Source organism: Gracilinanus agilis, chromosome 1 (assembly GCF_016433145.1).
Source record: "Gracilinanus agilis isolate LMUSP501 chromosome 1, AgileGrace, whole genome shotgun sequence".
Taxonomy (NCBI): domain Eukaryota; kingdom Metazoa; phylum Chordata; class Mammalia; order Didelphimorphia; family Didelphidae; genus Gracilinanus; species Gracilinanus agilis.
The window spans coordinates 312,059,258-312,087,037 of record NC_058130.1 but is presented as its reverse complement, the minus strand read 5'-3'; the positions used below and the strand labels follow the sequence as shown (position 1 = coordinate 312,087,037).

Here is a 27,780-nt window from a genome sequence, read left to right as displayed (position 1 = left end):
AATCTTGTTATTCTTAGAATCTTTTGCATCTTTAACCCCTTTCTGCTATGATACTAGCTAGCATTGGTACTTGAAGTCCTGTGTAAGATCAAAGGCCATTTTGTATTTTTTTTTAATTTCATGGATTACCACAACCAAAGAATTCATCACTAAGTAGCCAGCTAGGCTGGTTCTCTGAAAGCAAATATAGTTTGTTGCTTGAACCATATTCAAAACTCCTTCAGCATGGTAGAACATGCTGGAGCTTGTAGTCTTTTGGCAAAACCTTTGAGAACTCTGGTTCAACTCCACTTTGTGGAGAAGGATGCTGAATTAAATTAATAATAAAATAAAGAAAACATAGAAACAGCACTATTCACGCCTGAATCTTATTCTCTGTCCTGTAGTTGGAAAATATTAAAATTCTTTCAGTTAAACAATAAAGACCTGCAGCACATCTTTTGAGAGATCTTTAATATCCTTTGCACTAATCACATCTTTGAAATGACCATGTCAAAGGATCACAATTATTAGAACATGAGCTTCTTCATGGTTTGGACTATTCTTTCTTTGTTTGCTTGTTTGTTTTCTTAGAACTGCCAGGAACAAAATAAGCCCTAATAAATGCTTGAATGACCAACAAAAGTAAAATCTTATTAATAACCAGATGACATTGTGATTTGCTTTATTACTTAGAGAATGTTCTAAGTACATGAAACATTATATGAAATTGAAACCCAAAGTAAACTGTTAATTTTTTCAAACTAGTGTGACTTTTGGAAAGTCATTTCCCTACTTTTGAGTTTTAATTTCCTCACCTGTAAAATAAGGACTAAATATTCTCTAGATACTTATGATGGTGATATTCTGTGATTTTTGGTCCTTATATTAACACAGTTGCTTGCTATCATCTGCTTTGAATATCTATACAAGTACTTATATAGGTTTTTTGGGAACCTCAAGCATCATCTCAATGTGTTATTCTATAATAACTATAAAAACCTATGAAATGTTATGGTATTATTTTGATCATTTGGTACCAGGAACTTTTAAAGTTTAAATGGTCGCATGGCTAGTTTCTTGGCTTGTGGCACCTGTAGTCAGGCCCATTTCTGGCATTTATTAGGTGTAATCTTGGGCAAGGTAGGGCATTGAGGTGGCACAGTAGATAGAAGGGTGGGCCTGGAGTCAGGAAAATCTGAGTTCAAATTCAGCCTCAGACATTTACTAGTTGTATGACTCTGGACAAGTAATTTAACTTTTCTTGCCTCAGTTTCCTCATCAGGAAAATGATCTGAGGGAGGAAATGGTAAAACCATCAATCCATTGTATTTGTCAAGAAAACCCCAACTGGGGTCATAAAGAACAACGTAATTGAATAACAACAACAACAAAATGGGCAAGTCATTTAATCTTTTTGAAACTTAGTTTCCTCTCCTGTACAATGCAATTAATAGCAGCACTTTTATGGAGCTGTTGTGGGGCTCAAATGAGATATAATATATACAAAGCACTATGTCAATTATTATTATAGTCTCTACAAATGCATAATTAGATTACCTAGTGAAAATCCTTAAAAATGAAAGGTTAGACATAATCATTTGTCATGTATAAAATATGAGTCTTTCTTCAAAACAATTCCCTTTCCAGGCCATTGCTTTAATTTTTTTTTTATTACTATGATTTGTGTATTATTAAAAGATGCCAATCGTAATGTAGTAGGATGATCTCCCAATCCATTTTAGCCAGGCTATTTTTTGAACAAACTGTATCAGCAAGAATGCTGCTTCTAGTTTTTTCTAAACACAATTTTTAAGAAAGCTCCAGTACATGTATCTATTAAGCAAGATGTTGATAATAACGCAGCTACAGAGATGTTTCTTAAAAAAAAAAAAATAAAACAAAACGCTTTCAGTCCAAACCCTTCCTCCCCGCAAAAAAAAAGGAAGGGTAGGGGGCGGGAGAAAAGGATAGGGGCAAACCTTTGAAATCCAAGAGCCTGGTCCTCGGCTTCCTCCCTTTCTACCAGTAGTCCAGAGGGAGCTGCTACCCTCCTCCTTTCTTCCTGCTGGTTTGGATCAGACCTTTACAATTCACCAAACTTGCTGCAGGGCAGAGAGGCGGGCGGTAAGCTCTCCCGGACTTGTACATTTTCTTTTTTAATTGATTTTCTTCCTCGCCGGACCGGCCTAGTCCCTTCCTCCTACCTCCTGCGTGGCTTAGGCCTCGGAAAGGGGAGGGGGTTCCTTTGGGAAGGGGGGGCCTGCCCTGCCCCACCATTACGTGGTCTCTGCAGAATCACCCCTTCGCGGTTGCACGTGCGGTGCACTTGGGCAGTCGAGGGTTTTTTCTTCCCTCCTTCCCGGGATGGTAGGGGGAGGAGGCGATCGCCTTTTGGCGAACTGGCCGCAGCCTGAGAGGAGGAGGTGATTTAATATGCTGATATTCACCTAGCTGAAGATTAACTCCGGACACGAATGCCCGGGCTGTCACATGCGGCCGTCCATTTACATTCAGGGACCAGCCGCAGCAGCAGCAGCAGCGGAGGCAGCGGCAGCAGCAGCAGCAGCAGCAGCTCCAGCTCTCAATAGGATGGTCCAAAGCTTTTCCTGATTGGTCTGAAAGCCCACGGGAAAGCCCTGCGTTTGCCGCAACGATAGTAGAAGAAGGAGCATTTGGGTGGAAACAGATGGAAATGAGAGAATCCACGGGGTAAACAAGCCGGAGATTTATCATGAGAGTGCCCGAAGAGCTGCTCTTTTCTAATTCGCTACTCTGCCTTTGGATTTAAGATCATGTACGTATCCAGTTTTTGCCTCTTTTTTATTTTTTGGTTGAGTAATTTCAAAAGGCAGGATTCATAGATTTTTAAAAATTGCATTCTTTAAAGCAGCATATTTTCGTCCTTGCCTCCTTCCTTGCTTTCCTTCACTTCCTGTTCTAATAAAAGTGGGAAATCGGTCTCAAAAATGTTTCTTCTCCCCCTCTCCCCTTTCTTTCTTTCTCTGTCTCTATCTCTCTCTCCCTTTCATAGGTCCATTCACATTGTTGCATTAGGAAATGAAGGAGATGGATTTCCCGAGGACAATCGCCAGTCAGGTCTGATCTGGACTTATCTAGGGAGAAGTGCTCTCGTTTCAGAGACAGAAAGCAGCTTGTTGCTGAACTCTGATGCCAGCTCGATTGCATATCCTGTATTTACTGAATATCAAGCCTGTGTGTTTGGAAATGTCAGACTGGTGGTACATGATTGTCCCGTCTGGGTAAGAGAAGGCAGACCTCTATACACTTCTAAAGGAGTCTGAAAGTACTGGGTTTTTTCTCCCTTTTTAATACCCTAGGAAATTTTGACACTATTAATGTTTTTTTCCTTTGGTCATTTGCTTCATTGGGGGGAAGGGGGGAGGGAACTAGTCAGCTAAAACTCTGTGTGGATCACTTATTCCTGCTAATGTTTCACAGTTACTAAAGCAAGTCCTTTGGTACAAAGACAGCTGAGTGTAGAATACACCAAATGACAGGGTCACATTGTTGCACCCATGGAGAGAGAGCAATGTTTTTTTCCCCCAGTTACCTAATGTGTGATAATATAGTAATGATGTTCTAAAAATAAAGCCCTCTGAAAGCTAATAGGCAAAATTCTTTTTCAAATGTCAGTTTAGAAAGAGGACTAAGTTTAAAAAAATTATGGCTGAAAAATGATTTTTAAATGTCCTTTTCTGGCAACAGATTAAGCTTAGAAAGTCAGGTTTATATGATGATAAAAGTTGTTATTTTTTTTTAAGGAAGGTAATTCCTATTGATTACCATTTATAGTTACTTAAGGTAGAGTAATAAGAGCATGATGATTTAAAAAAATGAATGCAAGACGTTTTCCTGTAATATAAATAATTAAATTACAATTACATTAAACGCTTCTATGAGGTTGCTGAAAGGTATAGTGGATTTCACTGGCATACCAACTTTTTTTCCTGAGTATCCCAGAGTTCTAGCTTTTGAAATGGTCAGTTTGTCTTTATTGGCAGACCACTTTTATTTTAAATTAAGAGTGCAGTGTCAGGATTTCAAAAGCAGAGATTGTACTTTGAAATTTTATCAAAAATGGGTTTTTTAAAAACTTAAATCAGTTTATAAAGAAATCAGCAGTCATTTAAAGAAATGTTTGCATTTGTAGCTATTGAGTAATTTAATTTGAAAGTAAGTGAGCATTTACAGATATTAATTTCAAATTAAAAGAAAGTTTTATTAGGTGTCTAAAATAAATAAAATTTAAAATACTTCAGGAGTAATGATGATTATGAAATTTGTAATATATTTATCTGTGTCTATTTCTCTGCCAGGGATGAATATGCCAACTAATTAAATAAGCCATTTCTTTCCTTTCATCAGATTTGCCCTATTAAATCTTAAAGTCAATAACAGAATATTGACTTATTAAACAGGGTTAGTAAAGACATTCAAGCAACTGAACAAACTTTGAGCAAATAAAGTATTTTTGAGGAAAATATAAAGCACAATTCGAAGTAGGAATTGTGTCCCTGCTTTTTCTTTGACCCTTCAATGTTTTCACATTTGTAGTGCTTCATTATTATTATTGTTATTATTATTTAAAAACAATAATAAGTCTTTAACTCTAGTAAATGGAATCTTCCAAGTAGATTAAACGTTTTCCTTTTGCCTCTAAGAGGGAAAGAAATTCCTTTAAAAATTTTTTAAGTTTGCCATGTGCAAAATTTATACCTAGCACTTTTTATGGTTTGTCATTTTCATTTTAGCATAGATATTGACTGGTTCTGGATTTGTTATCCATTTATAATTTTTTAGGTCACAATGCCCAGTTCCAGCTGAATAATAGAGTTGTTTAGTATTTTTTTCCAAGTACACATTTCATAAACATGGACAACAATTATGTTCCTCAGTTGTCATTTGGTGAATACTGAATCTGCTTATATGGATTCTTTAAAGATCCCATTTCATTCATTGGCTAGTCTTTATTATTATTTTTTTGTTATTTATGAAAATGATTTGCAGATAGTACTTGCTAAACACTTTATACTTATTATATTGTCTGAAACTGTGCTGTAACGTAGGTACAAGTCTATGAAGAAGACCTATATATTTTAGTTTAGTTTTTAATTTTTTTTTTAAACCCTTGTACTTCGGTGTATTGTCTCATAGGTGGAAGATTGGTAAGGGTGGGCAATGGGGGGTCAAGTGACTTGCCCAGGGTCACACAGCTGGGAAGTGGCTGAGGCCGGATTTGAATCTAGGACCTCCTGTCTCTAGGCCTGACTCTCACTCCACTGAGCTACCCAGCTGCCCCCAGACCTATATATTTTAAATATTTTTCCGTGTTTCCATGATTCATGTTCTTCCCCTCTCCTCTTTCCTCCCCCCTCTCAGAGCCGACAAGCAATTCCACTGAATTGTATAAATGTTATCATAAAGTAGATATATTTTAAGATCTTGATGTTCTAGCAACTTCAGTTTGTATTTTTAAATAAATATATTTCTAAGTAAATATAAGTAGACATATGAAATACTAATTATTTTTTATGTCTCTTTTAAAAAATCAAAACCATTTATATTAGGCAGTTATAAACTGGGCATCCCAAAAGGATAATAACCTGTTTCTAAAGATGAGAAATGTTAAATGTCTTAACACACACACACACACACACACACACACACACACACACACAGGCATGCATTTAAAAAGATCCTGTAAAGAATATTCCTTCAAAGGTATATGACCTATAAGCAGTGTCATAATTGTACCAAAGTGTCAGGGTGCATTGACCTATTTGGACTTGTGTAGACCCTGGCTGGACGTTCATTCCAAGTTACTTCTGAGATGTCTGGAGAGCTACAAGACAACAGTTTGATGATTCTGTAGTGTCTGCTGCCAATGTAATGCTTCCATGGAAGCAGCAGGCACTTTGTAAAGAGACCTTGTAACAGAATAGAAATATTCTACTAGAAGAATGAAGACTTATTACATGTATATCCCACCCTGGGCAAATCAGTTGACACTTTGTAGGCCTTAGTTTCTTCTGTGAAATAGAGTTATTGGACTATATAATCCTTAAGGTCCTTTATAGCTCTACATCCTGTGATTTAAATGATTGATCATGCCACTTATTATGTGTGTTAACTGTGGGCAAGTAGCTTTTTTTATTATTATTTTTTTTAAACCCTTAACTTCTGTGTATTGGCTCATAGGTGGAAGAGTGGTAAGGGTGGGCAATGAGCATCAAGTGACTTGCCCAGGGTCACACAGCTGGGAAGTGTCTGAGGCTGGCTTTGAACCTAGGGACCTCCTGTCTCTAGGCCTGACTCTCAATCCACTGAGCTACCCAGCTGCCCGGGCAAGTTGCTTTTAACATTTCTGGGCCTTGGTTTACCCACCTATAGGTTGAGGGGATTTAATTGCTGTATCCCATAATGATTTCTCCGGCTCTATTTGTATATATAACATCCTTGTTATAAGGCAAAGCCTTAGCATTAGTTCCATATGAAATAAGTAAGATGGATGAAATGAATACTCCAGAGGGCACTAGTTTAATGCTTGGCATATTAATAATGGTATATTTGGAATATTACTTGAAATAATTTGAGTATTTGCATCTTTTCTCATTTTTCATTTGCTGTTTTCAAAGACATATTCATTTTTTTCAAATTGGGTGAATTATGACTCCTTGAAATGTGTCTTGTTCACAACACTTCCAGGAAATAAAATAGTTACTTCACTTTATAATGTCTGACAAAAAAAATAGTGAATCAAGATCTCTAAACCCTGTTTCTGAGGCTATGCCATATAATGATATAGAGAATTCCTTGGAAACGTTAGTATACAAAGGAGTAGGAATGGGTAGTTTTTTTCTCCCCCTAATGGAGAAGAAAACAGTCTTCTTATCCATTTTTGAATAGTGTAATGTTCACAGAATTAGAATAGGCAAAGTGGACTGCTAATTGGCACAATGTTACATAAGAACACTTCCTACAGATCACTAGCTTTTTTGAAATCTATTAGACATAATTCATTATTTCATATACATATTCTCCTTTGCTCTCATTTTTTCACATTGTACTTGACTTATAAAATTTGAGATCTTATTTATTCACAAAAATATACAAAATTAAGAAGTGATGCACTAATCATTTCTTGTGTACAGGTACAACTAGGTCCTAATTAATGCAAATAATGAATCCTGCATTATTCAAATACTCCCTACATATTAACTCTGGGCTAGAACTGGGATCCACATTCTATACAATAATAACTTTGAATTCTGCAAATTTTGAATTCCTACAGACTACTTCCTTATTTGTACTGTGACCTAGATGTACATTCCTTTCCATTTATATATATGTATATGTATATATAACATTTATTTAACATTTGTGTAAACTTTCGTTTCATTTTTCCATTTAATTCCTTTGAGTTTGCCTATATTCATGTGTATATATGCACAAAATCAGAATGGAAATAATTAGAAAGGGTTTTGAGCATGGATTAGGAAGTATTGGCAGATTGTACTGGGAAACTTTCCCACTTCCCTCCTGCCCTATGCCCAACTCTTTTTGATGCTCTTCCTTGTCACTTCCTCAGTAAACTCCTTGACTTTCATGTTTTCATTTCTTAGTTCTCCCATCCTTAGTTTCCTTTTAATTTCATTGAATAGCTGCTGCTTACTTTGCAAATTTGTTCTCATTTCTGTAAAGCATTCTAGATTCCTCACACTTCTGAGGGTACTCTTGGTACTTTGGTAAAGAAAACTCTGTACTGTTCTGTACTGTATCCCATACAGTATCCTGTACTTTAGCAGTCCTCAAGTCAAAGGAACATGCAGTACACAAATAGAACTGCCAGTTTTGATAGCATTTCTGTAAACATTGCTAAGAGTTCTTACCAGCTTTCTACCACAGGAAAAAGGGGCCTGCAACATTGCCTCAAAATGATGGATGCAAGACACTAATACTCCTGTTCTCTACTCACATTTCAAAGTACAGATTTCCATAACGCAACAGTTTTAGACTGATCTCCAAATTCTTTCCCTTCTGGAGCTACTCAGTCACTCAGAAAAATATACAAAAGGTCCCCACAAATGAAAACAAGGAGGCCTTTTACAGCACAGTTAAAAAGAAAGTGAAATTATTGCAGTAAAACTATTGGCATGGGTACAATGGACCACAACACTTTTATGCTTCAGACTGTTTTTTCTATGTAATAGTATTCACACATAAAAATTTAAACATTTGTACATTTATATAATCTTTGACAAAATACCAGAAGGAAAGGAAATTTTAATGAATTAGAACATATACAAATATAGCAGTGAATTTTTTTCATTTTCCATAACTTGTGAGTCTGATCTTTAATGTGTACTTGTACTTTAGGCATACATATTCATATACATATATATATTTTGTATGTGTATATACAGTCACATTTATGTTATTTTAAATATCAATTTTATATATTCATATAAAATTTGTAAGCATACATATACTACCTACAATCCCTAAAGGTTTGAGAACTAGGGAAGAAAATTATTCAACACTTATCATTTACATGATCCATTCATGAATTAGAGATAGCAAGAATTGCAAATAAATCCTTACTAATGATTTTTTAAAAGCCTTCTCTCTTGGGATTGATATGAAGATCCAAGACAGAATTGATTCTAAGATGGAAGTGTGGTAAGGGCCAGGCAGTTGCGTTTAAGTGACTTGCTCAGGTCCACCACACAGCTAGGAAGTATCTGAAACCAGATTTGAACCCAGACCCTCCTGACACTAAGCCTGATGCTTTATCCACTATATTACTTAGCTGCACCACTTACTAACGATTTTAAAAAATTGATTTGGTTCCAGACCTGTGATTTCATCTGTATTGGGAGTGTCTGATGAGAAAACTATCTTCACTAATGCAGATTTGTAACTGTTATACAACAATTGGTTTTAGCAATTTCTCTGAAAGAGTCACATAAAAAGCTTTAAACTCTCCTGTATTTACTATGGTGCTATATTCATTCAATAATTACAAAGAAAAAGCATACTTTAAAGATTTGTTTTAAAATACAAATGCTAAGTATTTAGCTTTCTATTACCATTTTTTTAGGAACTCTGGACCTAGTCTATTACTGCATAGTTTTCTAGATAAGAAAATCTTTTTATATAGCAATAATAGAATGCTCATTTAAAGGATTATATTATCTTTTTTTGCATGTGACACAGTAAATAAAATAAGAATTAAAATTAGCCTATCATATAATTTATAATCTATTTTATGGTTGATATGAGTAAAAGGATTGTTCTTTGCATTTTGATTTAGGGCATTTTCGACAGTGATTGGTATACCTCTCGAAATCTTATTGTTGGGGCCGACATCATTGTAATCAAATACTCTGTAAATGACAAGTCTTCATTTCAAGAAGTAAAAGATAGTTATATTCCAGTGATAAAAAGAACATTGAGCCATTGTTCAGTCCCAGTAATAATTTCTGCTATTGGTATCAGACAAAATGGTAAGTGTTTTATTTTTTGCATTATAAATTAGATGTAAAGTACCATACTACTCTGAAATTTATTCTTAATTTTATATAATAAATTTAGTTTTTAAGTATAGGCAGTAACTGTGGTTCAAATGCCAGCTATTATGAATTTGTTACTATTAAGTGACACTGTCACTGTGATATAAAAATAGATTTGGAGCCAGACTACTTGATTTCAAAGTCCAAGTGTACACATTTACTACTTTTATAATCATTTGCAAGTAACTTTACTTTTATGAACCTCCGTTTTTCTCATCTATAAAATGGGAATAAGAATCCTTATACTACCTACCTCTGAGAGACAATGTTAGGATCAAATTAGAGATGTGGAGAATTTAGTAATATGCAGTATTCCTGAGATAAATTATTTAGAAACTGAAACTCACAAATAAAGTTTTTAAGAAATTGGATTTTGGGGCATGCAGTTCCATTTGCAAGTCACCTAAAGGACAATGGAAAAAGTACATGTGGAACATATTATCTACACAGAATTGCACAGGAAAGGCAGTATGAAGCATGTTATCAGTGGGTCAAATTACCAATAGTTGGGCTCAGGATGTATTTGGAGTAAGGAGTAGTGGACAACTTTTGTATGCTTCACTGGGATGCATACAATGTCAGGGAACCTAGGACCCTTACCATCTTGGGTGGAAGATTTATGGGACAACATGAAGAAGGGCGATTAAGATGAAGAGTTGGATCACAGATCCACTGACTTATTAAAAAACCTAAAAAAGGATAGTTAAAGAATTGTGATGGACCCATTATAGTCATCATTTGATGAGGATTCCATCACCTTTTATCTGGAGTCTTTTACAAGAGCCTTCAGTTGGTCCCCCTACCTCAGTCTCTCCTTGCTCCAATCTATCCTACACATAGTTGCCAAAGCAAGTTTTCCTTAACTACAGATCTGACTGTGTTATTCTAACACGATCAATTTAACTAGTTTCCTATTGCCTCTACCCTTTCTTTGACTTTTAAAACCCTTCATAAGCTGAACCCATTTTACCTTTCCAAATTCCTTGTATGTCACTCTCCTTCCCAACACTCTAAAAGGTATGTTGGGGGGAGGTAGGGGTAGTCAGGCCAAATTGACCTTCTTGTTATTCCCCAGTGACAGTCTAATCTCTGTCTCTGTCTTTGCACTGATCAGTCTTTGAGACTGGAATGCACTTCCTTCTCTGACTCTCAGAATCTCCTCACTTATCTTTCCTTTCTTGATCTTCCTAGATGCTAATTATCTCTTTTGCCAAACTATCTTATGTTTATTTTGAATTTTTTCTTTCTCCATTTTCTATATCTATATATCGACTTAGCACTTTGTGAGCAGACACCTACTTTTTTTGACTTTGTATTTTTTTAAACTTTGTATTCCCAGCACAATATCTGGCATAGGTTGTTGTTCAGTTGTTTCAATTGTGTCCAACTCTTTGCTACTCCAAACGGGGTTTTCTTGGCAAATATACTAGAGTGGTTTACCATTTCCTTCCCCAGCTTATTTTACAGATAAGGAAACTGTGGCAAATAGGGTTAAGTGACTTGCCTAGAGTCTCACAATTAGTATCTGGAGACTAGATTTGAACTCAGGAAGATGTGTCTTTCTCATTCCAGGATCAGCACTCTATCTACTGCCTCTCCTAGCTGCTCTTGCCTACAGTTACACAACTGCTAGTACAAGGGTCTAAATTTAAATCTAGGTCTTTCCACTAAACCAAGTTTCCTTTAATACATTGTGTATATTGTCCTTCTGAAATGAACTAATTTAATTTTTCAAACGTATTTTTTGTCAAAAGCATTTAATATTATTTTTCATTATGTTTTACTTTTTTCATTTGAAGCATTGCTGACCTTCAGTCATTTTGCCTTGAATCAAGGCATATTAAGGCAATCTGCCCACCCCCATTCCATCAACATAAGGAGAGCTTTGTAGACATAAGGGGGCCTCTGTTTTCACTAAATCAAAGGCCCTGTTTATTGAGGCTTTGTAAAGAATGTAAAATACTAAAAGTGTTATTTATCAGAATAGGGTAAGTTCCTTATGAAAATGTATTCCTTTAACTCAAAATCTAATCTGATTGTAGAAAAGTAAACTCAGATCAAGCTTATGTATGGTATAACTCATAGAAATCAAGCATGATTTGTGGTCTTTATCTTAGATATCGTAAAATCTTCTTTGAATGCCAAATGTTTATCTTTCTTATTGAAGGCACATTTGATTACCAGGCAGCTCACACCACATTTTTTTGTGTGTGTATTGATTACTGTCTCACCACATTTAACTAACTACATGACCTTGGACAAATTAGTCAATCCCTCCAACCTCAGTTTCCCTAACTGTAAAAGGATTTACTTGATTCTCTGTGTCTAAAACTATAGGATTTTATGTTTTGATAATGTCTTTGGATTGGTAACCTCTTCATGTCCAAGGGTTTAACTATTTTTTTTTAATTTTAAACCCTTAACTTCTGTGCATTGACTCATAGGTGGAAGATTGGTAAGGGTGGGCAATGGGGGTCAAGTGACTTGCCCAGGGTCACACAGCTGGGAAGTGTCTGAGGCCGGATTTGAACCTAGGACCTTCTGTCTCTAGGCCTGGCTCCCAATCTACTGAGCTACCCAGCTGCCCCCGGTTTAACTATCTTTGAAGCTGGGAAGTAGCACAGTAAATAGAGTGATGGGTTCTATTTAGGAAGACTTGCGTTCAAATGTGACCTTAGGACACGTGCTACCTATGTAACCCTGGGCAAGTTTCACTTTTGTTTGTTTTTTGGAAAACGGGTAAAAAAAGTATCCACCTCACAGGTTGGTAGAATTTTTACAAGGCATTTAGTGCAGTGCTTAGCATGTACATAGTAAATGCTATGAAAATTCTTATTCTCCCCCTTTCATCTCTCAATTCCTCACCTCTCCCTTTTCCATCTTTAGTCCCCTCCAACCCCTTCCCCTTCCTAAGGAAACTCGTAGATCCAATTCAACTCTCTCCAGAGTTCGATTCTCTATCACCAACCAAATGCCTATTAATATTTCAAATTAGACGTCCAAGAGAAATCTCAAACTCAGCATTGAAAATTGAACTCATTATCTTCCCTCTCAAACTATCCCTTCTTCCTGGGGTTCTCATTCTACCTCATGAGACATATCTAATGCTTACTGTTTCTTCACAGTGGTTCCCAAACTTTTTTGGCCTACTGCCCCCTTTCCAGAAAAAAATATTATTTAGCCCTCTGGAAATTAATTTTTTAAAATTTTAATAGCAATTAATAGGAAAGATAAATGCACCTGTGGCCATCACTGCCTCCCTGGATCTCTGCAGCACCCACTAGGGGGCGGTAGTGCCCACTTTGGGAATCACTGCTCTACAACATCTCTTGACAATCAACCCCTTTCTCAGATTCACAGGGAACTTTAATTAAGGCTCTCATCACCTTTCACCTAGATTACTAAAACAGTCTCCTAAGTTGGTCTCCATGCCTCAGGTCTAACCACTTTAGTGCATCCTTCACATTGCTGCTGCCAAGGTCAAGAATGACTTAATTGCCTATCTGACCTAATAATTCCCATACTCGGTCCTCTCCATTGGTTTCTATTGTATCTGGAATAAAGTATAAGCTCTTGTTAGCCACCAAAGCCCTTCATAACTTGGCTACAACTGATCCAGCCAAAGTGACCTGGCCTTCCTGCATGCCTGGAATATAGTAGTTCCTCATCTCCACTTCACAGTCTCTTTCTTCTGTTAAGGTACACTTGACAAGCCATCTTTTGAATGAAGCCTTTCTGGATTCCCTCAACTGCTAAGTGCTCTTGCTACTATGTGATTTCATATTTAAATATTTTATATGTATATATATAATTTTCTCCCCCATTAGGATTGTGAGCTCTTTGTGAGTAGGGATTATTTCATTGTTTATATTTGTATCATCAGTGCCTAGCATAGTGCCTGGGACATAGCAAGTGCATAATAAATGCTTGTTGATTGCCTGATGGATTTTTAAAACTTTTGTATGTTCATTTTGCTTTATATAAAAAAAAATAATTCATTTAACAAGCATTTATTAAGTGACTTCTGGTGTCCCGGGTACTGTGCTATGTGCCAGAGATATGAAGACAAAAATGAAAAATAGCCCATGTCTTTGAGAAACTTATATCCTATTTGTGGGAAGGAAATGGTTATACCATTTATACAGCTAAGTAAATGCAAGTAGTTTAAGGAGGCTGAGAACAATAACAAAAAACCTTCCCAAAGGCATGGCACCAAATTAATCCTTGAAGGAAGCACCAAATTAAACCCTGAAGGAAGCCAAGTATTCTAAGAGGCAAAGGTAAAGAAGAAGTTCCTTCTTTCTATGGGAGATCTCCTATGCATTGAAGGAAGAGATGGGATGCAGAATCTTGGAAATGCAAGTAGCCATGCTCAAATATATAATAAATAAGGAACTTTGGTGATGGACTAGTCTAAGATGTCATCAGGGACATGTATGATTAAAAAAAAAGCCTTTACCTCTGTCTTAGAATTGATATTAAGTATTGGTTCCAAAGCAGAAGAGTGGCAAGGGGCAAGCAATTGGGGTTAAGTGGCATGCCCAGAGTCATCAGCTAGGAAATATCTGAGGCCAGATTTGAGAAATGTATGATTAAAAGAGAGGATGTGTTAGTCACTTGGCAACTAAGAGAGATATGGATAGACTCACTCCTCAAGTATTGTATTTGATAAGTCAGGAGAAAGCAAAGATCCCCACACATTGTATGGACTCCCTGTGGCAAATGAATGGGAGGACATATACAAGAGTCATATAATTTGAGGAGGCATGGATAGGATGCTGTCAATATGGATGGAGGGAACATCCAAATCAATCGCAAATATAATCGAGCATTTTTTTGAATGAATGATTTGAAAAAGGAAAAGACTACAATCTTGGAGATCAGTCTTGATTCTATTGCAATAATTTAGAAGAGAGATGATGGAGATCTGAACTAGAGGGGTAGATAAATGAGTTGAGCAGAGAGAAGCTGATGGATGAGAAGGACATTATTGACTAAGATGGCTTGGCAACTCTGTGTGTGTGTGTGTGTGTGTGTGTGTGTGTGTGTGCGTGCGCGCGTAGGGCAAATAAAGTTATCCGTCTGAAATGGTATCAAATCCATTGTTTGTCTTATTAGCAAATTAGTGGTAGCTAAGGAAACATGTGCTACATTTATAAATCTGGAAATTTTACTTTTTGAGAGGAAATTTATATTCCTATGATTTTAAAAATTGAAATAATAAATAAAAATGGTTACTTTTCCATCTGTGCTTTTGAATATGGGTAGAATATAATGTATAAAATAATTAGATTAATGGGTGTATAGGTTATGTAAAATTTATAAGTAGAATGAAATTTTGGAGGATTAGGATTTTGATCTTTTCAGTTAATTTTGAACATTAAAAAGTTTGTTAATACAAGGATGCAAAACCCAATGAATGCTCTGTGAAGCAATTTAAATAATTTACTGAAGCTAAAACTTTTTTTCAGTTAAATTACTCTGCTCTTGCCCATGGACTCTGAGCTCCTTGAAAGCAGGGTTTTTGTCTTTCTTTGTATTGTCAGCACTTAGAACAATGCCTGATTGATGGTAGGTGATTAATAAAAGCTTGCTGACAGTCTGATTGGTCAAATGCTGATGATGAAATAAATGAAACTAATTTTTTTACTTATTATCTGATATAAATTGTTGTTCTCTTACTCAAGATTCTATCCAGGGACTGTCACACCTAAAAGGAGATTTCCACAATTCATAATTGGGTGATTGTTGGCTCAATTATTAATGAAAATAACTATTCACCCAAGAAAAAATTCTTGTGTTTTAATTTCAGATTGTTTTTTCCCTATTCTCATTGATGTATTCTGCGATTCTTTCTGCTATCATTAACTTTTTTAAAAGTGTCACATTGAAGACCTTGTGTGTTTAATGAATCCTGAGGGTGCTGGTCTGAACCATGATTTGTTATTTAATTATGAATGATGAAGGTCACTCATTGGTTTTAGCCATTTAGACACATGCTTCTATTTAATTATGATATCCTTTGATTCAAACTTATTCCCCCAGAAGAATTACCTTGTACTTGCCCACTGTGTACCTCTGATAGAGGAAACTGTGTCTCAGCTTCTGAAGGAATCCAACTTGCTAAAGAACTAGGAGCCACCTACCTTGAACTACATAGCCTCAATGACTTCTATGTTGGAAGATATTTTGGAGGAGTGGTAAGTAGAAATTCCTATTATATAATTATTAAAAGCTGTAAGTCAGTTTTGGTAGATCAGTTATTTTCCCAAGTGTCAATTACAGTCTTAATATTTAATTTTAAAGGGCAGCTAGGTATTAGAGCACCAGGTCTAGAGTCTGATTGACTTGGGTTCAAATCTGGCCTCAGACACTTCCTAGCTGTTTGACCCTGGGCAAGTCATTTAATGCCATTTGTCTAGACCTTACCCTTGTGTCTTAGAGTTGTTACTAAGACAGAAGGAAAAGATTTTTAAAATTTTTAATTTTAAATTAAAATATTTGTGATAAAAATCTTGACTAATAAGCCAAAAGTAGATATTTTATTGGACCAGATTAGGAAGAAATTTCATTATTCTTAACATGAATTATTTTCTATTATTTAAACAAAATGCCCAGAATTTTTGGGACTATTTAGATGGTGTCTTCCATAGAAAAAAAATTTTTAACAAATAATGGTATTGTCAATCTGGTATCTGACTGCCAATACAGTTGGCTGGGTCCACAGCTCTCTTTTATTGTTGTCTAGCTTTCAAAGAACAGTTTCCCCTAATGAGGTGTGTTCCTTAGAAAGATTTCATAACATGAGCTATCCTAAGGGCCCTATCACTATTCAGACCAACAATTTCGATAACTATCCGATGAGTGAGGAATTAGGATTCTACATTCCTAATCCAATGAGCTATTGTCAATTTTGTCTCAATGGTGGGAAACTAAAAAAAGTCTACTAAACTGACAGAATACAAAGAATTTTAGTCATATGTGTTGAATCCTATATGCCATTTAGACATAATCAATATTTTATTAATCTTGGCTGCTTATAATTAGGTAATGAATTTTCCATAATTAAAAAATATATAATCTTAATCAACAAAACTAAATAAACATACATTTGTGACTATTTGTATTGAAAATGTTTCAAACTGTAATATGTTATAATTTTTATTACTTAAATAAACTGTAGATGAAGCACCTGGTTGCTTAAATTCTTTGAAGGATCTCTTCTGGCTTCCCTCCCTATTCTCTGCTTGTTTTTCTGTTTCTGAATTTGTTTGAATTTTAAATTTTTTGGAATGTGAACTTTTCCTGTTCTTCTAGTCATTGACATTGTATATATTGCCTTTCTGGTTTTTCTTTACTTATTTTGCATGTAAATCTTTCCAAACTTTTCTAAAAATGTTTATAGTTGCCTCATTTGCTCCAGAGCAGAAGTGTCAAACACACAGCTCACTGCTAAAGCAGATTAAAATATAATTGGGAAATACTTAACAAAATAAGCAAAAATATAATAAAACATAGATAATGTTAATAAATGTTAATATGTGATTTTCTATGTTAGCATGCAACCCTCATGGATCTTTATGTATGTTTAATAGTCACATTTCTCTTTGAGTTTCACTTGACATTGTTCAGTTATTTTTCAGTTGCTTCAGACTCTTCATGATTTCATTTGGGGTTTTCTTGGCAAAGATACTGGAGTGGTTTGCCATTTCCATCCCTATCTCATTTTATAGATAAGAAAATTGAGGCAAAGATGGTTAAATGATTAGCCCAGGGTCACACAGCTAGTAAGTGTTAGAAGCTAAATCTGAACTCATGACTATGCATCTTTCTGACTCCAGGCCCAGCATTCCATCTACTGTGGGCTCTTTCTGCTAAAGTAATGAATCTGCTTAGCATCCCAACAAGGTACCTGTGCCTTGGAAAATAAAAATTTATTGAAAATAGATATTAATTTATCTCAGCAATGAAGAGATAATTTTTAATATTATTTAATTAAAATAACTTTGTGTCTTACATATAATATACTTGACAAATGTTTGTTGAATGAATAATGCTTATTGAAAATACTCTGACCCACTGACTGCCATTATGAAACACTTCATAAAAAACATATATATTTGAGTATGGTGTGCTGCTAATAAGTTTTAATTTGAGGAAGACTGCTTTATTACTGGAAATAAAACAAAATTCTATCTATTTTCTAGTAAAAAAATGATTTATTAGGATAACTATTTATCCAGTGGGCTAGGCACTGTTTCTGCACTTATATTGTCTCAAATCTATCTCTCTACAACTTCTTTTCATTGTTCCTATTCCTCCTTCTGGAACTGGGGAGAATTAATTTAATCTCTTTCCTACACATCAGCCCTTCAAAATAACTATATGTTCTCCCCAAGTCTTCTCTTTTACTACATAAACATTTTCAGTTTCTTTTATGGATTCTTTTCTGCTGTGGTCTCCAATCTCCTCACCATCTTGGGAATCTCCTCTGAATGGATGTCACCTTGTCAATATCTGTCCCAAAATGTGATGCCTAGAACTGAATATAATATTCTAGATGTGATATGATTAGGGCAGAGTACAGTGGGATTATCATTTCCCTTGTTCTGGTTGAAATTTTCTCATATCAACCTATTATGTTTAAAATTCTCTGGAGACTGTATCTTAATTAATATTTTTTATTAAGTAATAAAAATGTGGCCAGAGAAAGCCAGATGTCGCCAGCTTATTTCTTAGCTACCTCCTTCCCAAGTATAGCTGTGCCAGCCCCAAGCCAGACCTGTGCTGGCACTCTCTTATGCCTCCTCAGGCTGAGATTCCAAGGAAAGAGAGCTGCTTCCTCTCCCTACTCCATTTTATGCTATTCTTGATGTCCTTTTCCCAGGCCTCTTTGATTGGAGGACTCTGACCTCAGGCTAGAGGTGGGTCTTCCAAATGTGAGTAGTCACACAAAGTTTAGAGTGGCCATACAACATGCATGTCCACTTTGACTTTGCCTAGCATATTTAAAGAACTTGTTTCACCCTGATTTATCAAAGGGTAAGAAGCACAGATTTTTTTTTCCCCTTTAAAATTCAAAGATTGTCTTGAGATGCCAAAAAGGGGCACAGATTAGTTTTAAATTTCCACAAACCTAATATTACACTATGTTTTTTTACTGCTCTGTCATATTACTGTGCTCATAGTCCACAAAATTTATGAGTCTTTCTCACATGAAATGTTGTCAAATCATATGTCTTTCATTTTGCCCTTCTGAATTTGATTTTTTAAAAAGTCAAACGCAGGATTTTTCATTTATTCTTACTAAATTTCACCTTATTGGTCTATCATTCTATTGTCAAGATCTTTTTGGAGCCTTACTCTAATCCAACTTTGTGGCATCTATAAATTTGTTAAGCATGACATTTATGCTTCTTCCAAGTTACTGATGAAAATGTGGACAGAGCCAAAGACAAATAGATTTCTCTAGTACTTCATAAGAGATTGCCCTTCATTTTGACATCAAGCCAGCAATATCCAAAATAGAACTCATCTTTCCCTCTAAAACCATCCATCCTCCCTTCAATTACATTCAGTACAAAATTCATTTTAAAATCATGTGCTAGGCACATAAAGACAAATTCGAAACAGTCCTAACCCTCAAGGAACTTTGTACTTACATTCTAACAAATCCTCTCCTTTTATTAAGGGCACTACTAATCTTCCAGTCACTCAAGTTTAGAACTTGAGAATTATACTAGATTTTTCATTCTACCTCATGCCCCATATCCATTCAGTTGCCAAATCTTATTGATTTTAACCTTCAAAATGTTCTCGCATTCATCTCCATCATTCCACTTTCCTAATTCATATGCTTGTCACCTTTATCCTTGGGCAATGTGACATACAAATGTGGGGACCTTTCTACTTTTCCCTTTTTTGAAAATCAGTATATTTGCTCTTTTCCAGTCCATCAACAATTATCCAACTCTTCATGATCTTTAAGGCAGAGGTAACATGGGTACAGAAAAATATTTGTGGAACGATATTATCTCATATATTTGGTCACATGGATGAAAATCCAGCTAAGGGATTTGAATTATTTCAGAGTACAATAACAGTTAACTACCAGACAGTGGTCACATTTTAGCAGTAATGACAGTTTGAATAAGCTTGGACAGTTTTTTCTAATCCTCCAGATGGAATCTTAGCACACATGGTATTTCCCTCCTGACTTCCAGATTTTTATCTAGCTTAGGAGATGAAATATTTTATCTAGCTTAGGAGATGAAGAAGAACAAATATTAAAAGTGAAATTTAATTGAACTCAACCCATGTGTCTCATGTTGGGTTCTTAGGATCTTTACTCCATGTTCTTTCTGTTTAGTGTGATCTACAGAAAAAGAGTGTGGCTAAATTAAAATAAAATAAATATGGCTATGAATGAGACCAAAAAATGTAATTTATTTACATTTTAGCTTACTTTCCCTATACTTCAAGGATATTTTACTGTCTCAGGTTTTTTTCCCTTGGTACTCCATCAATTCAGACACATAGTATGTTATTATCCCAAACTGTAGTCAAAAATAAGATGCAGAAAGACAATACAAATTTCCCCTTATTGTACCCACTTTTTCCCAACTATGTGGAGCAAAGGAGACACTTACATACATGCTTGTATCCACAGCTTGCATACCTTTTTAAATGAATGGGGCAGGGACATCTATCCCAGGTTCATTGATTAAAGGAAAGGAGGAAAGGACAAGTACCTTGTCCTTCTCATCAGTCTGGTAATGAATGGGAGACATAATAGATTCTGGACCTCAGTTAGTTCTGAGTCATACCAGCCATGGCTCCATTTTTACTCAGGTCAGCCTTCAACTTCTCCAGGGTCCTGGTTGTATCTATTCATGCTTCAAAACAAGAAGTTTTCATGAGAAGAGTAAAGGGTGCAGAGTGCAGTGGATGTCTTTTATCCCCTCCCATGACATTTTGTTGCTGAGAAGCTTTTTATAATGCCTGAGAGTGGGTAAGAGTATTCTTTTTCCAATGCCAGGATTTCACTACTTTCCCCATTCTTTTTCTCTGTGATTGATTTTTCTTGGGCTCTAAGGATCCTCAGAGACAAAAAAAAAAAAAAAAAAAAAAAAAAAAAAAAGAAGGAAATATTCTTTCTGACTACTCCTCTGATTCATCTCCTTGCTTCTTATCTTTCTCCTCTCCAATCTCTTTTTGGCAGATCTGCCAAACATATTTTTAAAACAATTCTCAGCTTTTCTGTTCTATGTTCTAGAAGCTTCAATGACTCTTTGTTGCCTCTAAGATAAAATATAAATTTTTCTTTGGCATTTAAAACCTTTCAATTGGACTTTGGTCTGTCTTTCCAGTCTTCATTTTATTCCCATATTCACTCTATATTCTAGCCAGACTGCTCTATTTGCTCTTCTCCATATAAAACTGTCCATCTTTTTGGCTCCTATGCCTTGGCTCAAGCTATCCCCCATGCCTGTCTCACCATTACCTCTCCAAATTTAATGTGCTTCAAAGTTTAATGGTCTTTTTCTGATTCCCTAAGTTGTTAGTGCTTTCTCCCCACCCCCAAATTTATTTTGTATTTCCTTAGCATACATTTTTTGTTTCTTATTTGTATCCTTATTGTATCTTGCCTATTACCACTAGCTTCTTGGAGTCAGTGACTAATTTTTGTCTTTGCATGTACAATTCTTATCTCAATTTTATATGTAGGAGGTACTTTTGAATGGAACAAATACTTTCTCTTTTAGTACTTCTAGTACAAACAATTTTTGAATCTACCTATTAGACCATAGCCAATGTCTGTCCATCTTGTCTACAAGTTTGACAGGAGAGACTTTGTCAAAGGCCTGAGACACTTCCTAGTTGTATGATCTTGGGCAAATCCCATAACCCCATTTGCCTAGCCCTTACTGTTCTGCATATTATCCATTCTAACAGAGAAGGTAATGGTTTAAAATTAATGCAGGCATGAGACATATATATCTACCAATTCCCTTTCTATATTTGTCCATTGACATTGTTATACTATTTTAGGATCATGGATTTAGAGGAAATAAAAGGAAATACTCTCAGTCTGACATGACTTGTTTTTGATGAAGCCATGATGACTCTTAATGGTCCTCATTTGTCTCTCCAAATGCTTACAAACCATCTCTTTAATAATATGTGTCAGACTTTTGCCACAAGTCAGAAGGAGACTCACACATTGGTAATTTCTAGCCTATTTCCTTTTCACTTTTTGAAAATCATTTTGCCCTTCTCTAGTCTGACAGTGACTATCCAACTCTCAAGATTTGTCAGAGGTCATTGAATTGGGATCAGTAAACATGTTCAATTCATTTCAGTAAAATAAGTTCTCATTAAATTCCTACTATATGTAAATACTGTATTGTAAAGATGGCGAGGTGGTATAGTGGGCAAGAGCACTGAACTTGGAGTCAAGAAGATTTGAGTTCAACTCCTATCATGGACATTAGCTATGTGACCCAGGCCATGTCATATATCCTCCCCTAAGCCTTAGTTTTCATTTTGAAGATCAAACAACATAGCATCAAACCTAAAAGCTTATATAAATTCTAGCTATTATTATTATTTGGCACTGCTTTTATGTGCTGAATATATGGTGACAAAGAGCCCCTAACATTCTTGCCCTCAAGGAGTTTACATTCTTTTATTATTTAAATATTATAATAGTTATTTGAGTATTGTGGAATGTAGTCATTCTGACTTGGTGACTGGAATTCCATGTTGGCAATTTAATGTACTTTTCTCTTACCATCTCTTCACTGATCTTATATTTCATCTCCCTGTTAAGCAATTTTATTCTATCCTCAATCTAAATATATTTTTCCTTGGCAAAGAAAACATAAACAAAACAGTAATTGAATTGTTTTGCCTTCCATCTATCATGTATTATCATTTTCCAAACCACTTCAAGTATAGGAGATTGAGGATTGGGGGTTCTAGCCATAACAAAGAGGGAGTTCTGAGTATTCAAAAGAATGCTAACCTTGGCAGTAGAGAGTAGAGCTGCAAAAATAGAGCAGACCTGGGATCCAGATGAGCAACATGCCTAACAAAGAAACTGCATTTTTGCATAGATATCATCTATATAGACATCTGAAGCCATGAGATTTATAGATGGTTCCTTCTTGGATGTTGTTTCCTATAAATTACTGTTCTTCTCCATTGCTCTTCTTTAGGCTAATTTTTCATTGACACTTGGTACATATAGTCAAGTTTCTCCTCCTTTCTTCCTTTTTAGAAAAGAGCCTCCTTGGATTAGAGTCATGACTCAAGGCAAATATATTTTTATTAGTCCTTGCAAAAATACTGGTTACTTATAGTGCATTCCTGGGCAAGAGTCCCTCATTCTTTTGTTTTAAGTTGTGACCCAGAAGTCCAGATCCCCTTCTCAGTTATCTTCTTATCCTGATGTTGACCTTCTATTTCTGCCTTTCCCTCTAGAAACCCCTGACTTCAAAAGGATACAGTAAGAAAAAGTACTACCTATGCCCCTAGGATCTTCAGTTCCTTGTCCAGGATTTCATAAGCCCTGATAATGTGTTTTAGTTTCCTTTTGGCAGGAACCTATATGCCTAAATGAATCATCCAGAGTGCCTAGGGTAGTCAGGTTTGACAAGTCTTGGAAAGGAGTATCTTTTTTGTGTATATCAGGTGCACAAATATGTTAATTCTTCTTGTTCTAGTATTGCATGACCTCTCTCCTACTGCCACCTTTTTCCTCTTGGAACACAGAAAGCTTCTTCCTCAGAGAATCTAGCTTCCCCTTCTGGGGGAAGAGTTTCATACCTATTAACTTGGTTCCAAATATTCAACTGTCTTTCTTCCCTTAATTATCTGTGCCATATTCTTCTGCCCTTCAGTCTCCTGTCAGAAGTTAGCATTCACTTATATCTCTTCAGATCCTGTTTCATCTTTGTTTTCTTCTTGAAGTTCTGCTTCTGAGCTTTCAATGAAATACTTCTTTAATTCTCCCTGAGAAGCTGCAGAGTAAAGGATTCTTCTTGCTATTTTATAGTTTTCCTAGGAGGAAGAACTACCTCCACTTTGTGTATGGACAGCTGTTATTTGTCACTAGCAAGAACACAAACATAATGTACATGATACAGATCACTGTAAAATTCCTTTTTTTTTTTTAATTTGGAGGATTCTTTTTGTCCTTTATTTGAAAGAGACTGGGATTTCATCAGTGTGACAAATTCCCGGTGTGGAGTTTCTCTCTAGCAACTCTTCTATAACTTACAGTCTTTGAGAGTAGCCTGAGGAGATAAGAGATGAAAAGAATTACATGATCTGTCTGATACTGTGTGTCAGAGGCAGGACTTGAATCCAGATCTTCCTTATTAAAAGGTCTGCTTGTTATCCTATATGTCCCACTGCCCCTCTTGTCCTCTTTGTTTCCTGGAAATGAAATGCTTCTTCTGTTTTTCCTGTTTAAGTAGTCTTATGGTTAACTTTGTCTTTGCCACACCTCTTCTTCATTCTGGTGTCTCAGACATTGAAGGTTTATATATAGTGATCTTCCTGCTTTTTCTTTGTTCAAGTGCTTTTGATTAATAATAATCAGCTTCTGTCAAAGCCTCAGTGAAGACAGAAGCTGCTTATAGCTGCTATTATCTCTGAAAGAGTCTCAAGAACAATCCAAGTACTAGCTACCACTATTCCTCTATCTCCTTTTTTCTCTCCCACTAATCAGATTTAGAAACTAACCATCCTGTTACCTCTCTGCTCTTTCTCCTTTGAGGTTAGGGGAGCCAAAGAAAAAAATAATACTTATCCTATACTATGTTTTATTACAGTATTTAGTTTTAGGCTCAAATTTGCCAGAAGCAATTTTATTTAATTTATCATTAATCTATATCCAAGACATTTCTAACTTGGGGAGAGAAATCTCCAAAATCACATAGTTCCCTATAACCTCCAACATGACTCTCTTTCTTAAGACAATTTGAACAAGAATAAGATTATAATATGTTAAAATACAGTAATATTCTAGAATAGCCACCATTCATTTTCTTCCTAGACTACTCCCCTTCAAGAACTGAAGAGTTCACTACAGTGATCAATATCTTAACCTTGAATGCAAAAGAAGACCCCCTAGATGGGTCATGGCATCAATCACTTCTCATTGGTGAAGAGGCAGTGATCTTATAAGAGAGTTAAGTTCATTCTCATTTCCTTAAAGGAAAAAGTCTGGGAAGGGTTTTAAACTGGAAAAATATTATTTCTTAATATTTTTAGAAAGACTATAAAGGTTTTCTTAACATGCTTCCATAGTGGTTTAGTGAGGTAGTGAACATGGTCATGTTTGATGGGAAACTTAGAAGCTAAAGTAGATCATGAAAGAATCATGGTAAAAACATGCAAAGTAACTTATGACCAAAGGTTCCCCCCAATTGTCAAAACAAGAGTATTCTTGAAAATAAAAGTGAACAAATTCAATGGTGTGGGTTCCCCCCTCTTCCAAGAAAAGATTCCTCTCTCCTACAAATTCTCATAGACTTTTGTATCTCTTGTGCTCCTTCCAACTCTCTAAGATATTTATCTGTATTCATCTTATCTTTCCATCCTACTTGAATATAAACTTCTTGAAATCTGGGACTACATTTCATTGTTACATATGCTTATTTGCATATAGTGTATAGCCTTTGATACAGTTACATTGAATTGAATTTTGTTAAAACAATAGAACATCATTTAGTATAAACTTGACTTTTTAAAAGGATAAAGAAGATGACAGAAGGATCAGAAGTAATGCAATGAGTTCTCCACAAACTCCTGACATATCTAGAAAATGCACCATGCTGGTGGATCCTGGTGGGCAAATCCAGAAAAGGTCATAATGAGTCTTTTGCCCATCCCAGATTGACATAAGGGAAACAGAAAGGGATATCTGTGGACACTGGAGATGGGGTTGGACCAGGAACACACTGTGGGGAACACTTCATTGCCCAGGAGAGAATGTGTACCAGAACAAGAGAAGTTCTGAAATCCATGCCAGGGCACTGTTACAGGGACAGGTGCCAAATGACAACTTTGTCACCTACTACCAAATCCCGGGCAGAATGAAAAAGGGACCACTCTTCTATAAGGAGGTCCTTGGCTGTGTATGGAGAAAGGAGAAAGTTCAGAAGCCAGCAACAGCAATAGCAATAAGGTGACTTAGATCACAGGTACAAAGCAGATTCTCACTTTCAGCATCTAGCCCAGCTAGCAGAGGAATAACCAGGACAGGGATCCCAGATCTGAAAGGAACCTATAGTTCTTCTACTCTGAGCCCACAGAGCTTTAATTTTAAAAATTTAAAAGGAATAAGAGGCAGCATGGTGTAGTGCCAGCTTTGGAGCAACAAAGACCCAAGTTCAAATTCAGCCTTTGACACATTCTGGTTGTTTGATTCTGTGCAAGTTTTATAATCTTTTTGAGTTCTAGGCAGCTCTTTTTTTTTTTTAACCTTTACCTTCTGTCTTAGATTCAATACATTGAATATTGTATTGAATATTGGTTCCAAGCAGAAGAGTGGTAAAGGGTAGGCAATGGGGGTTAAGTGGCTTGCCCAGGGTTACACCACTAAGATGTGTCTGAAGCCAGATTTGAACCTAGGACCTCCTGTCTCTAGGCTTGGCTCTCAATCCACTGAGCCACCCAGCTACCCTCTCTAGCCAGCTCTTTGAAAATATAAATCACAATAAAGTTGTTGTCTTGCATTGAAAGGAGACTGATCATTCATCAGTTCCCTATACTATCAGAGGTGCAATTTTTAGCTTTATCCCTAAAAAAGTAAGAAATGATGAAATCTGTGATAATGAGCTGATAGAAAATAATAGAAGCGTGAAGCATGAACAGGAATTTTAATGATGGGCTAAATTGAACAAGAATTTTAATGGTAGGAAAGGAATAGAATTTAGAGCTATTTATAAAAAGAAAAAAAATTTAGCACTAATCCAGAATTCAGAAGTTGAAACACACATGATTTGGCAGCATGATCAACTCTTGAAGGTATTTGAGAAATTGAGGGGTATGTGTCAAGGGGAGGAGTGAGGAAGGCTGGGTGATTGGCTTTGGAAATTTCTTGCAAAACCATGACAAACCATGTTCTTGCAAAGGGGTAGTTATTATACAGATCATTATCTTGACCATCTGCTGACATCTGGTAATTATATCAGTTTCTGACTTTCCATAGTACTTCCTCCTATGACTAGAGTACTGAGAAAATTATTACTAGTCACACAATTATAGGTTTTAGCTTTATTGGCTATTCAAGAAAATAATTCTTTCTTGAATGAGTAGTTGTTTAATTATGTTTAGACAAATCATAATCTATTTTGCCTGATTCACAATTGAAGTGCACATTAGAGAAAAAGTATTTGCTACTCTTAATTCCTATATCTATATTCTAATATCTTCTTATATAAAGTAAGGCACACATAGGGGAATACTTGTGACTAAGACAATTCTCTTCTCAGTTACTTCAAGGCCCCCACTGTCCTTTCCCTTCTCGTGGTTTCCTCATGCTGTTCTGTGACAGATGCAACCTTCCTTGACTAGAACTTTTGTACCTGCCCTTCTCTGTGCCTTGATTCTTAGCTATTAGGACTAACTCTGCTTTTAGGAATTAAACTGCACTGAGCTCTTCTTTCTTGACTGATTCCAGAGCTGGGAAGCTTGTTTTTTAAAGGCCATTAAGAGTCTATGGCTTTTCAGCCAGCCAATGGCAAGCTGCTTTCTAATTCCATAAATGAGAACTTTTTTACACCTTGTAAAGGAGTAGCAAAGTTTCAAAAAAATGTTTATTTGTATTTTAAGTCTTTAACACCTTGTAGTCTCCATTACCTATCCCTCTCCTTATTTCCTGTGATTATATCAACTGAGCTATGAGAAAATCAGTCAATATGGGTTATCTTCATCGATTTCCCTCCATTATGTCTTCAAGTAATTGTTCCTTTTTGCTCATAAAACAAATAGGTGAAAAGCCCAGTCACATATATAATGATGTTTCATTGAAGACCAGATATCATTGCTACTGGTATAAAGGTGGTTGATTGATGGTGGACAGATATAAATGCATCTGTGGTACATAGCCATCAACTTCAACTATCCCCCCCTTTTCACAGCACTCCTGAAGAATGGCATATTCAGAAATAATGTCATAGCCTCTTGCCTA

At 35.8% G+C, this 27,780-nt stretch overlaps 1 protein-coding gene across 1 annotated transcript in view; it reads left to right on the top strand.

Annotated features, from left to right (window-relative positions):
- The first annotated feature begins 2,743 nt into the window (after positions 1-2,743).
- RHOBTB3 (Rho related BTB domain containing 3) overlaps positions 2,744-27,780 on the top strand; it is a 91,345-nt gene continuing 66,308 nt past the window's right edge. Inside the window, exons 1-4 of the mRNA XM_044662712.1 lie at positions 2,744-2,776; positions 3,014-3,242; positions 9,317-9,509; positions 15,621-15,775. Of these exons, the coding sequence (XP_044518647.1) occupies positions 2,775-2,776; positions 3,014-3,242; positions 9,317-9,509; positions 15,621-15,775 (579 nt within the window). The 5' untranslated portion in view covers positions 2,744-2,774. The remainder of the gene's footprint in view (positions 2,777-3,013; positions 3,243-9,316; positions 9,510-15,620; positions 15,776-27,780) is intronic.